The sequence below is a fragment of the Apiospora kogelbergensis genome (assembly GCF_038363985.1).
Source record: "Apiospora kogelbergensis strain CBS 113332 chromosome Unknown utg000002l_segment0_segment0, whole genome shotgun sequence".
NCBI classification, from domain to species: Eukaryota; Fungi; Ascomycota; class Sordariomycetes; order Amphisphaeriales; family Apiosporaceae; genus Apiospora; species Apiospora kogelbergensis.
The window spans coordinates 2347882-2365127 of NW_027117419.1; the positions used below are offsets into that span (position 1 = coordinate 2347882).

The 17246-nt window shown below is 55.3% G+C and overlaps 4 protein-coding genes across 4 annotated transcripts; 3 read left to right on the forward strand and 1 right to left on the reverse strand.

Moving 5' to 3' along the window:
- Positions 1-72: 72 nt before the first annotated feature.
- Positions 73-2462, forward strand: PG998_003624 (fungal specific transcription factor domain-containing protein; the record flags this gene model as incomplete). Its single annotated transcript, XM_066870442.1, has 3 exons — positions 73-121; positions 178-301; positions 356-2462. 3 exons carry the CDS (start codon positions 73-75, stop codon positions 2460-2462), a joined length of 2280 nt encoding a protein of 759 aa, XP_066734192.1.
- A 2144-nt stretch (positions 2463-4606) lies between these two features.
- Positions 4607-7384, reverse strand: PG998_003625 (uncharacterized protein; the record flags this gene model as incomplete). The annotated part of the gene is given in 3 exon segments (XM_066870443.1): positions 4607-5631; positions 5700-6001; positions 6015-7384. The coding sequence occupies 3 exon segments, from the start codon at positions 7382-7384 to the stop codon at positions 4607-4609; spliced, it is 2697 nt and encodes an 898-aa protein (XP_066734193.1).
- Positions 7385-8241: 857 nt separating this feature from the next.
- Positions 8242-8784, forward strand: PG998_003626 (uncharacterized protein; the record flags this gene model as incomplete). The annotated part of the gene is made up of 1 exon (XM_066870444.1): positions 8242-8784. One exon carries the CDS (start codon positions 8242-8244, stop codon positions 8782-8784), a length of 543 nt encoding a protein of 180 aa, XP_066734194.1.
- Positions 8785-11610: 2826 nt separating this feature from the next.
- PG998_003627 (Exocyst complex protein EXO70) lies at positions 11611-15591 on the forward strand (the record flags this gene model as incomplete). Its single annotated transcript, XM_066870445.1, has 8 exons — positions 11611-11920; positions 11979-12325; positions 12376-12629; positions 12687-13086; positions 13115-13134; positions 13604-13857; positions 13920-14833; positions 14854-15591. 8 exons carry the CDS (start codon positions 11611-11613, stop codon positions 15589-15591), a joined length of 3237 nt encoding a protein of 1078 aa, XP_066734195.1.
- Between the last annotated feature and the right edge of the window lie 1655 nt (positions 15592-17246).

Sequence of the window (17246 nt, forward strand, 5' to 3'; positions counted from 1 at the left end):
AGATATCTCTGCTCAGCCCCGAGCTCCATCTCTGATCTATACTGCTGTACATTCTACACAAACACCTAGGACATGGCACCGTCCATCCCCATCCCCACCCAGGGCGGCATGTTCCATACCTGTGAGTAGATCGATACAATGGTCCCACAGCCTTGGAAATGTACTGACGCCTCGCAGTCCAGGGAGTCACTCCACGCAAACAGTCAACAGACTCTTCAGACGGCACCAAGTCCAACAGCAACGGCACAGCCAAGCGCATCACTACACCACATGCCTGCGCCGAGTGCAAGCGTAGAAAGATGTAAGTATTCTTGAGGCTCATGAGACGTCCAGCACAGGGCTGACACTGCCCTAGTCGGTGTGACGGCCAACAGCCATGTGGGCAATGTCTATCAAGTCGAGCCCCGAAGCGCTGCTTCTACGACAAGCATCGCCAACGTGTCATCCCTTCGAGGAAAACACTCGAGGCTTTATCACAGTCACTCGAGGAATGCCGGTCCATCCTGAAACGATTATACCCCAACCATGAAATGCAGGCACTTCTGCCTCTCTCACGTCAAGAGCTACTCAACCTTCTGGATCGGCCGGCCTCGGATACCACAAATGGGCTGCCGTCACCGCCACTTCACACATCGCCCATGTCTGCGGATCTGGGCTCGCCCTCATTGTCGGCAAGTGAAGGCATCGGAAGCCTGGAACAGATCCCAGTACGAGATATCGAGTGGGACGAGGAACGCCGTGGCCGGGACCAGATTCCAATCGAGGCTGACGATGTGAACGCCCTGTCTCTCTCGGTGGACCGACAAGCGTCCTACCTGGGTGCTTCATCCATCAAAGCAGCCCTGATGGTAATGCTCAAGGTACAACCAGGTTTGCGGAACTCTCTTACACCGCCTCTCAACAGCGTCGAGATGGCACACAACATGCCGATTCTCAAACAGAAGGTCTCGACCTCCAAGGAGCCACAGCGGGTACCATGGTCTTGGAAAGGCCAGACATTGATCGATGCTTACTTCAAGAGAATCCATGTCTTCATTCCCATGCTGGACGAGGCATCTTTCCGCGCAGACTATCTTGAGGGCCAGCGCTTCGATGCCCCCTGGCTTGCTCTGCTGAACATGGTGTTTGCCATGGGAAGCATTGCAGCCATGAAATCAGACGACTATAACCATTTCAATTACTACAACAAGGCCATGGAATACCTACCCATGGATTCTCTTGGAAGCAGCCACATCGAAACCGTCCAGTCCTTGGCTCTGATTGGCGGCTACTACCTGCATTACATCAATCGCCCAAACATGGCCAACTCGGTTCTGGGCGCTGCGATCCGGATGGCTAGTGCCCTGGGGCTTCACCGCGAAAGCCTTGCCCATGGGCCAAGTGGTAGCAACAACGAGTTTGCTGCGGCAGAGACGAGAAGGCGGACATGGTGGAGTCTGTTCTGCTTAGACACGTGGGCTACAACAACAATGGGCCGACCATCGTTCGGCCGCTGGGGCCCTGCCATCAACATCCGGCCCCCCGAAGCTGGCATGAACCCAGGCCGCGACTCAGCGCAGCACGCAGGGATTCTTCCTTTGATCGAGAACATCAAATTCTGCAAGATTGCCACGGGCATACAGGACATGCTGGCAATCACCCCACTTCTCCGTGCCGAAGATCGTTGTAACCTGGATGGCCAGTTGGTCAATTGGTACAGCAACCTGCCCTGGCTGCTACGGACTAGCGACCCTTGCGCCGAGCCCCTTTACATTGCGCGCTGCATCATGAAATGGCGGTATCAAAACTTGCGGATGCTCATCCACAGACCGGTGCTCCTTAATCTGGCGAGCAGTGGCGCGTCTCATGCCCCGGAGCACGACATTGCCGCGATTGAGGCGTGCCGCGACCTGGCGAAGCAAACGATCGAGGACATCGCTCGTGAATGGACACGCAACCAGATGAGCGGCTGGAACGCGGTCTGGTTCCTGTACCAGGCGGCCATGATTCCCCTGGTGAGCATTTTCTGGCAATGGGACAGCCCTCGGGTGGCAGACTGGCAGAAGCAGATCGAGACCATCCTCGAACTGCTGGACTCGATGCAGGACTGGTCGCTCGCAGCCCGGAGGAGCCGAGAAGTGGTCTGGAGGATGTACGAGGCATCGCGGCAGCTGGAGCCGGAATTGCGGGCCCACAGCCCCCTGCAGCGACTGGTGACGGATCGAAGCATGCTCATGGCGGACGGCTCAGAACTGCACATGTCCCCCATCGGACTGGAGACGGAGAGCTTTGGCATGATGGGCCTGCTGGACCAGCACGGGCTCTGGGACCTGGACGGGATGCTCTGGGGCAGCCCCGACGACGTGGACTTTGGCCAATTCGGCAATGTTCACGACGGGATGATGCACCTAGACTACAGCATCATGGGCCATCACCAGGTAGCCGCCGGCATAGACGGGGCGGCTTTCACGTTTGCTCACTGAGAGTTGGCAGCCATGGGCCCAAGTGGAGGAAGGCCAATTCTGGGGGAACAGTCCTCCCCCTCGACATAGGGCCTTTCCTAATACGGCAGCCTAGGGTGGTATGGAAGGGGGGAAGGGGGTCCTGGCATTGGCGTTCAAGGGCTAAGATCAAAAGGAGTCGAGTACCAAAGCGCTGCAGGAGCCAACAGCGAATGAGAAACAGTGTATATGAGACATGATCTACTACTAGTTGTATGTATATGTATATGTATATGGACAGCAAACTGGATACCCAATCAGAAAGGCGTGTTTATGGTAATGCTCGAGACACGGGCTTCCCAAAGTAGAAGAAAAAAAAAGGTCGGGATGGGTGGCTGCAAGTAGGCGCCCAGGGCAGTGACTTCAGGATGCTTCGTACATGTACCCCGGGCAGAGCGGGCAGGAGTGGATATCGGCGGCTTCGCGATTCCATAATGATGGTGTTGATATGGATGATGAAGTAGGGGTGTTCCAGCAAGGGGCTGGGTTCTGGCTGGGTGCATAAAGAAATATAAAGGGTCAGCGACTCAGTCGGAGGAAGCAGCAGGTGGTTTGGTGGTGTGCAGAGTGCCCTTGCCAGCAGGTCCTTCTCCCATAGGTGCCATTATTCTCCATGTCTTGCATAAAGGCTCTGCTGCAATATGGACTGTCGGGCCGCAGCGAGAGGCATTTGCGTGCACTATCGTCTTTCCGTACTAGCCCGGGCCAAGCCAAGCAAGTATGTACCTGACTTGGACCTTGGTAGGCTCCCCGGGCTCCCTAGGCTCCCCGGGCTTCCTTGTTCTCTATGTACACACGGCGGCAGACGGCAGTGAAGAAGCAAGCATCGGGTGGCGTTTCAAGCACTAGGCACGTCACCGACGGCGGCGTTGCGTTGCCAAGCGGCCGAAGCAACCTGGGAGTTCGAGGCCATGGGACGGTTTAAGCATCAAGATCAAGGCAGGCAAGCATGCGACGAGGAAAGACGAGGATAAGGGGAAGGAAAATTACAAGCCGGCTGGGTCCTGGGTTCTGCGTCGTGGGTCGGCAACAACACAACACACGACTGTGGATGGGCTGCTGGTCGGACCATGATCTGGCCAATGCCGACGATCCAAAGAACGATCTGGAGATAATGCGGGGGAGAGAACGTGCCCGCCATCTCCAACGTACAGTGCCGGTCTGCTGTGCTACCCCAACAGCAATAGCCGAGAGAAGTCGCTTCGGCTTCCATTTGCGTTCGTCTCCCCTGCTGGCTTTGCTGGCTTTTGCTGGCTTTGCTGGCAAGCAGCCGTTGCTTGATATATGACGGGCTCGTCGGCAAGCCCTCCGTCTGCCATCTAACGTCGCATCCGACCGCTGGCTTTCCATGGTTTCCTCTTCTTTTTCTTTTTTGTTTCTTCTTCTTCTTCCTTTTCCTCGGTTTCCTCTTGGGCGATCAAAGCAACGAGCCGTGTCTCATGGTTGCGCCAAGCCGTCTTTCGCTTCCCCATACTTTTGCCGGCATGAAGAAGATGAAAGGGAAGCAGCATGGTTTCGTCACCACCATCCAATTCATGCCCTTTCGCCTCCTCGCTTGACCAACCTATCAAGGCACATATGCATATACACACCAGCCTCGCTTAGACTTACTCTGTCGCTTTTATAGCCCAGGGAAGACTCTTAGTATAGACCAATGGCTTTCTTATTTTTGTAGTGCAGTGTTGATCCAAACTCATCACATGCAGCATCGAGAACTCGATGGACCTGATCGTCAGCCAGGCTGCACTTCCAATAAACCAACCGGGGACTGCCGATAGGCGCATGAACACCGGTCCGCAACTGAAGACAAATTGGGAATGGCCTCGACAATACCTGGCGTATAATATATTTATCTTACCGGCTAGGAACACGCATCAGGGTTCACTCAGCAACCATGTGCACAGGTACCAGCAAGTAGCGTAGCCCGTAGGGACATGAACAATGCATTGCATTATCGTAAGGCGCGTTAGCTAAAACAGAGCATATATGTTACAAATTAGAAGCATCCTTCACTCATGCAGTCGCGTTAGCGGCACCCTCATATTTGACGATAAATGGCACCGTTTCTATGACGTCCCAGTCCTCCTCCCTCGCCGCGTCGCCAAATACCCGGAGCGCGCTCGCCATCATCCGGTAGGCCCCAGTGGGTAGGACAGTCCCGTTCGCCAGCAAGCCCTGGAAAAGGCGCGCTGCTCGTTCTTGGAGACGTACGCCTTGGGGTAGCCGGCGAGGGGGCCGAGACAAGGGCGGCCCGTGGGCGTTTTCTTTTGGTTTCTGCTTCCGTCCTTGTTGGCCTTATCGTCGGCGTCGTCGAGGGCGACAACGTCGACGTGCATGGCGCGCGTGCCCAGGACGGGCTGCAGCAGTAGGTTGGGCGTCTTGCCCGCGTCGGGGATGTGGATCGGATCCTTCTTCGGGTCGTTCAGGTAGGGCAGCCGGGCTGGGTCTGGCGGAGCCAGCGTGTAGGTGCGGTTCGCGGCCGCTGGCGAGCCGAAGTCGGCCAGGTAGCTGGAACTCGCCAGCAGGATGGGCACGGAGCGCATGGAGCCGACGACACCTAGGTAGGGAATCACCAGGTGCTCGTCATGGTCGTCTCGCGTGCTGTTGACGCTGATGTAGCCGCTGTATACGGGCAGCAGCGTCGCATTGAGCTTGGCGCCCGCGGGCGGCGTGAAAGTGACCGTAACGTCGGCCGAGCTGCCGGCGGGGACGGTGACCGAGTCCGCGTCGAAGTGCAGCTCGGCCCAGGCGTCGACGGTGGGGTTGGGGTAGGCGGCCTTGATGGGCGAGTCCCTGCCGGGCATCAGGGTGTACATGGTCGGGGTCTTCATGTGGCCCAGCACGTACGTCGCCTCCCGGTCGCCAGCGTTTTCAACCGAGAAGGTATGCTGGCCGGCAAAGTGCTCCGTATCGTTCAGGCTCAGGCTCGCGACGCTCAGAATCGTCTTGGCGAAGGCCGCGTCGTAGGCTTGGATCATACCCGCGCCCTGTTGTGCCACCGGGGCCAGGGTATCCGGGTAGGTCTTGACGCCGTCGAACCATATCTTGGGCTCGGCCGTGGCTGAGATCAATCGGTTAATCAGGTTGGTGTCCTTGAGAGAGCCTCGTGCCTCACCGATGAGCGCGAGGACCCCGGCCACTAGGGGGCACGCTGTGGAGGTAAGACGTTAGTTAGGTACGAGAGAAAGTGTCGAAGAACACTAGAAACGTCGTGCTTACCCATCGAAGTGCCCGTCATGATGCGATATCCGCCAAGGGGTAAGGGGTACGTAGACAAGATCTTGCCGCCGGGTGCTGTTAGCTGGGGCCTAGGAAGCAGGTCATAGTTTGGACCCCAACTGGTAAAGTCACCCGTGTAGCCACCCGTGATACCGTCCTTGAGTTCCATTAAAGTGGTGGCCGCTGCGTCGGGACCAGGAACTGTCACCGTCACGTCCATGCCCTTGTTCAAGGCATCGATCCATCGGGCCCCTTGGAACGGCGCGACGCTGATGACCCCTTTGATGCCGTCGACGTATATACTGCTCCTCAAACGTCACATTGCTCTGGACGACGTACGCCATGTATTTGCCACCCTTGGCCGCGATATTCTCTCCTTGGTCGATTGGGTAGCACCGTGTCTTCCGAGAGTCGGGTATGCGCAGCAGCACCAGTTTGTCCGACAGGCTGGGCGTGTCATCAGGCAGCGGACTGCAGGCATCCTCGCCGGTGGGCGCGGTGTCGTTGCCCATGGCGGCCCAGAGAGATAGCTTCATCTCTTTGGGAAAAGCAGGTGTGCCAGCCAGGAACCCGTAGCTGCTAGTTTCATTGGTGCCGCCGAGCACATACGAGCCACTTGTCACGAAGACGGGGAAAACGGCGTTCTGCACTGCGCCCACTCCCGTGACTCCACGGGCGCCCGCCGGCGTCGAGGCCTGGAAGAGCCCCGAGCCGCCGTCGTTTCCGGCCGCAATCACCACGGGCACGCCGGCGGCGGCGATGCGCGAGGACACCAAGCCCCAAGCGTCGTCGGACCACCCGTTTAGATCGCCGGCCGAGCACGAGATGATGTCGTTGCCGTCTTCGAAGGCCTTGATGAAGGCCGAAATCATGACTTCGGTCGTCGCCTTGGTTGCGCAGCCCCAGGCGCGATAGGCGGCCAGCTTGGCGCCGGGGGCCGCCCCGGTGAAGCCATACTCGTTGTTCTGCAGCTGGGCGGCAATGGTGCCCGCGACGTGGGTACCGTGCCCGACACAGTTGTCATAGGGGTCCGCATCCGGCTTGGGTAAGCCTGGAGGGTTGTAGTCATCGCCCACGAGGTCCCAGCCGGTCTCGACTAGGCAGCCGGGGCCGAAGCAGCCGCCCAGAGCCGGATGGTGCCAGTCGATTCCGCTGTCGACGATGGCAATGCGGAAGCCCTTTCCGGTGATGCCTTTGGCATGCAGCTTGTCGATCTGGGTCATGAGGTGCGGCGAGAAGGTGTCGTTGGTCTCATTGGCCACGCCACGTCGCTGGTGGACACCTGAGGAAGCGGGCAGTGGAATATCGTGGGGAGCCGGCGTGCCCACGTCGAGACGGACGGTACGCACCGGCCAGACGGCCTTCACCTGGTCCTTGGCCTTCATGGCGGCGAACAGATCAGCGTGGTCATGGCTCGAGGCATTGTGCACCTGGAACGAGGCGCCATGGAACAGGGCGGAGCTGGCCAGATGCATGCGGTGTTCTGCCTTGATGCCATGATCACGCGCGAGCTCGGCATAAAAGCCGTCGGGACTCTCACTGGACCCGAGCTCGACAATGTAGGCGCCCGGTACCCAATCGGACTGGTCCTCGTGCTGCTGCTGCTGCTGCTGCTGGGCGACGACGTTGGTTGCGGCCCCGAGTAATGCAGCGCAGAGCGTGCTTGCCGTGCTCACGAACTTCATCCTGGCACTTGGAAAGTCTCGGTGCAAGACTGGATGACGGATGCTGGGGACATGGCGGTGATGGCAGGGCCGGGAATGGCGACCTCATATAGTCATTATCACATGGCTCAATGTGCATCGTTCGATGTTGTATTTGCATTGTGTGGGGGTTGGGAATACGAGGTCCCCGCCGATCAGGTGGAGGATGTGGAGGATGTGGGGAGAGCCGGCATGAACAGCCAATTCGCTTGCACCGATACGCCTGTGAACATGTCTTGTTTTTCCATGAGCCTCCCATCAATGTGTGGACGTAGGCGTCTCATCGAATATGAAGTCAAGTGGCATGACATGCGAGTGAAAGCGCGAAATGCAGCCAATGTGCCAACGAATAGGGAACAAGATGAATGATCCGGAGTCGCCAGACTGTTCCTTTGTCAGGATTCATCTTGCCATACCCTGACTTGATTCTTTGGTCCGCGGGATGTCTTTGTTGCCTGTTTGTTGGACGGAATCATACCAACAAAGCAGAGTCGGTTGGAACAAGAATACCGTTGGCCGTACCTGACGCAAACAAATAGGCCATAGGACCATTGCAAGTATCAACTCGTCATCTTCATACCGAATTGCGTGTATCAAAGTGATCCTCGATAAGGTAGTTTCTGTGCTTCTTGTTGATCACAACAGATATATGCCAACACAACATACTTCAAGCACGCAGTCACAGTCACATATACACATAAAAACACAGAAGCACACACTCTCTCTAGGGAGAGCAATAGGAAGCCAGGGGGCTCCGGCTGCGCGCCCCCAGTCACCACCCACTGAGTGAAGAGAAGGGCAGGGCCATTAGAAAAAGATAAAAGTAAAGAATATTAAACATGGACATGCTATGGAGCGGCTTTCGGCGCTCCCCCAACAAAGGTGACATGACGCTCTTCAGGAAGCTCTCACCGCGGTTGCTGGAGCTGGCCAAGCGCATGTACGGCGAGGACCGAGTGGGTACGGTCCGGTTCGGGCAGATCAAGGAGACGGCATACATCTTGGTGATACTAGTCAAGGAGCCGGCGGGCGCCGAGGGCCCAGCATCGGACGCCATCATGGAGCTCAACGCGCGCTTTTATGGAGTCCTCATGGACGGGCAGGCGGGCGAGGCCGAGGCCATCGACCAGTGCCATCACCGTCGTCGCCGATATCACCTCCACAGCCAGGCTCAAAGAAGAGAGGGGCAAGAAGGAGGGGAGAACGATGAGGTATATGGCGAGGAATACGAGGACAAGGACGAAGCAGCCGATCGTCGAGCAGAGCAGCAACAGCAGGGTAAGAGCCTGGTGGAGCTGTTCGAAATCCAAGTGCAACACCCCATCAGTGGGAGGCTGCTGGTTGGTCCCGTTGACAAGCAAAAGACCTTTACAAGGTCTTGAGAAAGAGGAGGAGAAGAAGAAGGGGGAGGGGATGATACAAACCGGGAGCCGATATATTGGGAATGGGGTGGAAATACGCGCCGGAAGTTCTAGCCTTGCTATGCCCTTAGAATTTCAATGTTAGTCAGACACGAAAGTGGTACGATATCTGACTGGGCTCTGCGGCCAACTTCACAAAGCTTGCATTGATCGGCCCGCTCCAAGACACCGAGATATGCAGCGCATGAGCCGTACATAGTACAAACAGGGGGGTAGACAAGCCGCCTTCGCTGATTTGATATGGCATCGCCACGTATAGCGTTAGGAAAGGCCAAGTTCTGTAGTAACGTGTATTCTAGGCGACAATGATGAGAAACGACGATGACTGTGCATGCAGCGTCATCTCTAGTTTTGTTTTCGGCTACCTATAAGTGCAAGCAAAAGTATTGGGCAAGGAGCCTTCCACATGGTGGGTGTGGAGGTAGAGTGGTCACAGGTCTGTTGGGTAGTGGGAGAACACCCAGCCGGCTCCTCTCATGCCTGTTGGTCTAGGGGCAAGCATCTTGGAAACCAAGAAGAATCATGGTGCAGACACTCTCGGCGATTGCGTCTACACTGGGTGATTGCTGTCATGGGGAAGAGGGATTCACGCGTACTAGGAAACATATGCCGATCTTGGCCTGGTTCACAAGCTGCTCTTTCTTCTTCTTCGAAATGTTGCGTACATTGGTACACAGATAGAGAGTAAGGCGGAGTTGTTGGGTATAGGCTCGCGAGTTGGTGTGAGGAGACTCTGCCCTTCGAGAAACGGAGGTACCACTTGAGCGTGTGCTGTATTTGGGCCTGTACCTCTAACCTGCATGATTTCAAGACCAATCATAAGACAATTTAGGCATTGAAAGTCCGTGATTACTAGTTCTGGAATATGTGAAGGACAATCCCAGAGTGGCCTCCAAGGTTGTGTTGCGGTTGGGGGCCGGGAGGTAGAGGCAGGGTGTTGTTGATGATTCCGTTAAGTAGGGGACGATACGACCGGCCCCCTTTGACGGCCTCTGTTTCTGGAAGCCGCGCTATCAAACCAACACAAAGCCAATTTCTGGCAGTTATTGGCGAACAAAGCAGACTGGCCAGTAACCTAGGAGTCATATAAGGCCATGATTTAGGGATAATGTAATATAGCCCAAGCTTCGTTGCGAAGCTTATGGCTAGCTATCACAGACAGCCTTTAAGGGGCGAAGGAAACTGAGGCACCCGATATTACTTAATGGGCTGTAAGGGTCATGAAGCAACTGCACGCTATGCAGGTAACCTTATTAGGATCCCCTTCGTCCGTCGTATCTGCTGTGGATTCACTGTTTTATACCACGCCAGTCTGATGTGCCAGGCATGGCGGCATCCTAAAATGACACAAAGACGGGCCACACTGTGCTTCGAGCACATATCCATGTATTTGATATATCACCCACCACCTTTGGCGAATGGGTGTGCAGGCAGAATCAAAGCTGTGGCCACGACCTGATCCCGTTTCCGGGCCGTAGAGGACACCTTGCGACGACCCAGAACCAAAATAAGGCTGTCGGGAGGGGCCGCAGTGGGATTTCATTGCCATATCCGAGCAGGTGCGCCCCGGCTGTGATTCGTTGCTCGCTTATCATTGGTATTCCGATACAGAAGCTGGGGGCTGGAGCCTATCGGTATTGCCTGCAAAACAGCTGCTCCACCGCCAAAGCCTTTCGAAGAATGTGTATGAGACGGGAAGCTCGAAAAGGCGCGTTCTAGAGGCGACTTGCATTTGCTGAAGAATGTGTGTGCTAATGCATGAGAGGACGGCATGTTGTAATAGCGACCAATCATCTCCAGCACCCTGGCTTATTCCACACCCCGACCTACGGCAGATCTCCTATCCTCATTGGCTCCGAGTATCAACAAGGTATGAAGCCCGAAGAGCCCTCCATACAATTGTCGGACGACTTGCGGTCAGAAATAGTTGGCCCACTAGGCCTCTTGACTAGTATGCATGGGGCTAGCAATTGAACCGGCTGTCACAATGACGACCTTGAACACTGTGTCGCTACTCCAATTCCGATGGGGCACTCGGGTGCGGTAAATTGATGTAGCCGCTCTCGGGATGCCGATTTAGTGCTGACCTTTTCGAGCCCCTGGCCTTATGATTGGACATGTCGAGTGAGATTCACCACCCTGGCCTGTATATCAGAGGGACTGGTGAGCTTGGCACCGCAGTTCCACAACTTCCGTGTGACTTGCTCTCCGCTGTCGTGAATGGCTCCTCAGGTTGTCCTATGTCGGCCGTATCTCCCGATACTGAGAAAATGCAATAGTTACAACAGCCAGTCGGTGAGCAGGGTCTCCGCCACACTAACAAGGGATATGGTGTTGCTAAGCGAATCATTCTACTCAAGCTGGCATCCCACCGAGGGACACGTACCTGTAACCTGCAAAGCTGACTCCCTATGCGTCTGATACCAGGAGTGAATTAACCCATTGCCCCGCAGAACAGACAGGCAGACTGAAACGGATGTTGACCGATGATAAGGATTCCGTGATGGGTCATTCGGCTCCCTCGCGAAAAGGCCCCCTCATCCATTGCAAACCAATAGAGGGGAGGCAGAAAGGGCGTTCCGGTACTATTATTGACTGACGTACAACGACTGCCGAGTAGGGAGGCATTGGCGCTCTAGAACCCTGCTGTACGGCGTCGAAGTACCTGGGCCCCTTACACAGTGGATCGAGTTTCCGTATAAGTACCACTCGATCACCTCGCGTAGGCAGGCAGTATCAGAAGGATCAAAGCCCACAAAAGACCAAGCCATACCAAGCAGACCAACCATGGACAGCCATCAGAACTCAGCCGTTCTTTATCGAAATTTGAACACTCGGTTCTCCTCGCTTCTTAGAGGCAAAGGCCTTTTTCTTGAGTTGGATAATGGCCTTTCTGTCATCGATGCCTCGGGTGGTGCTGCTGTTGCCTGTATCGGCCATGGCGATGAAAGGGTACGAGATGCCATCGTAGCCCAGTTGGACAAGGTAGCATATTGCTCTACCTTGTTCTACACAGCCGATGTGTGCGAGAAACTTTGCCAAGAACTGGTCAGTTCCACCCAAGGGCACATGTCTCGGGCGTACATTGTCAGCTCCGGTAAGTTGTGCGTGGGCATAAGTGACGAAACACAAGCAGCTGATGTAATCTCCAAAAGGATCCGAGGCCATGGAGGCTGCGATGAAGCTGGCACGGCAGTACTTTCTCGAAAAAGCCCAACCCGAGCCCCAAAGAACCAAGTTCATTGCGCGAAACCTGTCATATCATGGCACGACACTGGGTTCCCTTTCAATGGGAGGACATGTCAGTCGACGAGCCAAGTTCGAGCCGATGCTGTTGAGCAATGTTTCCAAAGTCTCTCGCTGCTTTGCATACAGGGACCAGGGACGTGACGAGACTGACCAATCGTACGTGGCGAGGCTCGCAGACGAGCTTGACCAAGAGTTCCAGAGACTGGGCCCAGATACCGTGTGTGCATTTGTGGCGGAGCCCGTTGTCGGCGCGGTAAGTTCGGACTCCCAAGCACGCAACGACCGAGACTAAGAGTTTCGCAGGCCCTGGGCAGTGTACCAGCTACTCAAGGATATTTCAAAGCCATGCGCGCCGTCTGTGACAAGTATGGCGCGCTGCTGATCTTGGATGAGGTGATGTGCGGGATGGGCCGTACCGGGACTTTGCATGCCTGGGAACAGGAGGATATCGTGCCTGACATCCAAACGCTCGGGAAGTGCCTTGGGGGTGGGTATCAGCCAATAGCCGGTGTTCTGGTGTCCCGCAATGTCGTCAAGGCCCTGATCAACGGGAGTGGGTAAGTAGCAACTCATCAGCCTCATGCGTCAAGTGCTGATCGGTGATATATAACCAGCTCATTCGTACATGGGCACACCTACCAAGGCCATCCGATAGCTTGTGCTGCCGCACTTGCAGTACAGAAAATCATCCGTGACGAGCATCTACTCCAGAACGTCCGCGATATGGGCGAGCTCATGTCCATCAAACTGGCAGAGTCGCTTCAACATCATCCTAACGTAGGTGACATCCGAGGGCGCGGGCTCTTTTGGGGTATCGAGTTCGTCGCAAACAAAGCCACCAAGGAGCCATTTCCTGTCGCTGCAAACGTGGCCATGGGCTTGGCCGAGTTAGGCCTGACCAAGCCTTATAAGATTGCCATATACCCGGGTACTGGTACTGATGACGGCGTCAACGGAGATCACGTCATCCTTTCGCCGCCGTACAACATCGTCGCCGCCGAGGTGGAGGAAATGGTCAGAATCATGCGGCGACTCGTTGAAGACTTCTTCAGCAGCAAGGCAGTGGCATCGCTCTGAGACCAGGATCGCCGGCGTCCACGGAAGGCGTAGGGAGGAGGTCTAAAGGAGGAGTGGTCTCCAGGATTGTATGGGCACCGGTGGCCAAGTTTTGTATATGATCGTCTTACTATGCCTCGACGCGGGTATTGAAGTTGCCATGCCGACGAACGAGACAGGTGCTGTACACGTAGCTATTTATCCTCAGCATGTTGTCATGTGAATCCAAGTCGAGGAGAGTGTAGATTGGGTTGTAGATTAGGGGGTTCGGGTTCGGGTTCGGGTTCAGGCGGAAAATTGGTGGGGTGACACGATCCGTCATTCCGGGGGTGGGCTGGCAGCCGTGGTTGGTGGGTCAATTGGACAACACCTTCCCCAGAACGCCTCCCTTCTTGGTGTGTAGACCAAACCATCAACTGTGACCTACGAGGCCAACCCAACCCAGGCCTTTCAACCCACTGCTGCTGTTCTGAAGCGTTGCCGATCCGACCAGCCTCTTCTACCGACCCGCCGACACGATGGCGGTCGGGCTGGCCAACAGTGGTCATGGCGCCGACGAGGAAGCCCGCGCCGAAGTCGATGTTCTGAACTCGCGACTGGAGAAGACGGCACAGCTCACCAAGAAGATACAATCCTGCCTCGGCCGCCTTGAAGCCACGGGCAAAAGTGTACGCGATGTATCTGGCCCGCTCAACGGCGAAACGAAGAAACTACAGATTCTGGGCAACAGTGAGTGGTAGCCTCGGCTCCGAACACAGGGGGTCGTACCGCCACTAACATGAGGAATACAGACATCGAGTCCGTCATCTCCGCCATCGAGCGACTTCGTCAACCCGCCGATTCCAAGAACGACGAAGAGGCCATCATCCGCCAAGGCCCCGACAAGGCCGGTCTTTCCAACTACCTTAATTCCATTCAGCGATTGAGCAAAGCTCTTGCTGAGATGCAAACGTCGAACCTGCGAGCGAACCAGCAGACCATAGCCGATCTACAACGGCTGATCAAGAACGGAAATGGGCAGCTGGAAAACTACTTCGATAAACTCCTTCGAGACGAAACACCGCGATCGCTAGAACCTCTGCATTACATCACAAAGAACCAACCGTTTCCCGTTATATCGCAAGACAAGATATCCCGCCTAAGTCTTGTAAACTCCTACGTCGCTCGCAACGCCACATCCGAGAACCCCTTGGTCAAGATCTATGCAGACGTCCGGGGCCAGTACCTACAACAGACTTTGGTCAACTTGGCCTATGCTAGTGTCAATACGGCCAAGAAGAAGAGCGAGGCTATCTACAGGTCCGGTACGAATGGCATTGGCATGTATACACAGGCTCTGGAGGGCATGATAGGTGCCGAGTATGAGAATATATGCAGCATCTTCTTGAGGCAGGATTGGGGCGCCGTCTTGCAGTTGTCGAGCCAAATCCCGCTCTCGGAACTTGCCCGTACACTCCGTGAACTCAACAACCACATCAAGGCGCATATGAGTACCGATTGCTATCTCGCGTACGAGGTTACCGAGATAATGTCGAGCCTGGCCTCGAGAATTGAAGAGCGCACCGGAGAGCTTAAGGGGACCTTGGCGGCTGCGCTGAAGCCTGTGCGTGAGACGGCCAAGTTGTCGCTTGCAGAGCTCCTGGACGACACGAAACGCAAGATTGGGGCCTTGCAGATTTTACCCTCGGATGGTGCGCCAGTGCCGGTTGTTTCGAAACCATGCAGCGCTTACAGGCCATGGTAGAGTTCCTGCGACCTCTATCCAGCCTCATGATTTCGTTGGGCGATGGCGGCTGGAAGTCCATGGCTACTGCGAATCGCAGCACGGACGCTGTGCCGAGTCTCGCATCGTTCGATATTACCGCCGACGGGAAGGATATCTTTGCGCACTATTGCACCGACACTATCGATGTGTTACTGTCAGCCCTGGAGCAAAAAGCGAGGATGTTGCTCAAGGGCAAATCGGCCATGGGCGTTTTCATTGCTAATTGCGTCACCATTGTTGACCGCATGATCCGGGATTCCGGGCTAGCACCTTTGTTGGAAGGCAGACTCGGTGTGTTGGACACATGGCGTAAGAAGGCTACGGCTTTGTACACCGATAATTGCAAAGAGCTGTCTCTGCATCTGTTTGACGTTATTCACACAAACAAGACACAAAGACCCCCTTCAGGCACCTCAGAATCGACGGCGATCCTCAAGGGGCTTAGCAGCAAGGACAAAGACAGCATCAAGAGCAAGTTTACGGCGTTCAACACGGGCTTCGACGACATGGTATCCAAGCACAAGACATACAGCATGGAGCGCGAAGTTCGGCAGATGTTCGCCAAGGATGTGCAGCAGATGCTCGAACCACTGTATAACCGTTTCTGGGATCGCTACCACGAGATCGATAAGGGCAAGGGCAAATACGTCAAGTATGATAGGTCGTCCATTGCGGCGGTATTCCTGACCCTGTACTGAGCTGAGCCCAGCCCGGGACCCGCGTGGCACGGCTAGCCTTAATGGCACTAATAGCGTGTATCTTTGCCCGTTCCAGTATAGCTAGCAATGTGGCAGAGTCTGGCGCGGGCCATCATATCATATGCATGCCGATCCCGATGTTTCTGTGGCGGCGACATATAGCTCGGCGGCCCGGCATCTGGCAAGCGGCAACTGCTATACGAAGATACGAAGACGCGGAGATGGCAGCAGTCCAAGTGTAGGGGGATAAGACATCGGTGTAAGATTAGAGCTTCAATACGCCGTTGGCATTGCTCTAGTGAGCATCATCAGCCGAATAATGGTCGAATGACAAAAGGGGGGTAGATGGATTTTTTGTACCAAGATACCCTTGTGGGGCAGGTTCAGGCGTTCTGGGATTTGAGGATTGGCTCCCTGCACATTATGTTTATGTCGACCCCCGTAGCAAGCCCCGACAGCGATATTAATTAGTTATTTCGATTCAAGCATGCTGCCCTACGTTGCCTAGCCAGTCTCTGGAATCAACATTCCTCCATGTGGCCTCGTACACACATCCAACCAACCGCACTATTGCTGCGAGGAAGTCAGTTCCCTCTTGGCCTCTCCACATACCTACCGAATCCGGAGAGGTGCGTCGTATTCCAGGGTTCCGTTTTTGTCTGCAAGGGTCTTGTCTATCGTCTCTCCCATACAAGATCCCACCCAACAGCATGCCTCTTCCCGTTGGCGTTTGGACGGCACAAAAGCAAAAGGAGGCAGGGATAGGGGGAGAAGATTCTGCCCCGCGCCTGGTGAATGTGGTATGCCTGATATCTGTCCCTAAACGACCTGCATTTGGAATGCATGAAGAAACAAGAGGACGTCCTGGTCCTTTAGCTCGCGAACACCTCATCAGACGATTCGCAAGAAAGTGCAATAAGCACTTTGGAGACGGCGGTGGCCTTTTCTCCCGAGACGCCACGCATAACTGGCCGCCAGGTGACCAGTCGAAATAGAGTGCTTGACTGTTGACCCAGGCAACAAGAAGCCCAGCAAGAGTTGGAAACGCATCCGCATCTGTACAGCCTCTGTGTAGGGAATTATTTGAAGGACTAAAAGGGGCAGATGCGTTAGGGGGTCGTATTGACTTGGCCCCTGGGAATGAGACCAACTTTCTCTATACGTGCTCTACAGAGCGACCGAGAACAATGGGGCTATATGAGCAATCCCTTCTGGTTAGCGAGTGTAGACAGATGCCCTACAGCCCCTCTCCTGATCTTGGTTCTCTGCCGCGGCCAGACCGAATACCCCAAAGCTATAGCGACATGGGGGCTGTGAAGCCAATATGCTACTATAGGTCGAATAGTGACCTCCGCCGGCGACTTTCGCCTTATCCATCTGTTTGCGAGTCAGTTCTATGCTGCATAGCATGCAGAAGACTGCATATCGTCTGCGGCGCACGGTGGCGGCCGCAATAGTACATACCCCTTGCGTGCCTAGGGTGGCCGGCTTAGTCTGAAGTACCTGTTGTGTCGCAAGCAGCAGTAATGAGGAGGAACGTCGTGCTAGCGGACGGCACCAACGATGCGCAGAACGTTGTCGAAATGCAACAGTGGCAAGGATGCTAATGAGGAGGAATATGTAAGAAATAACCACCACCCACCTATGTGCTACCT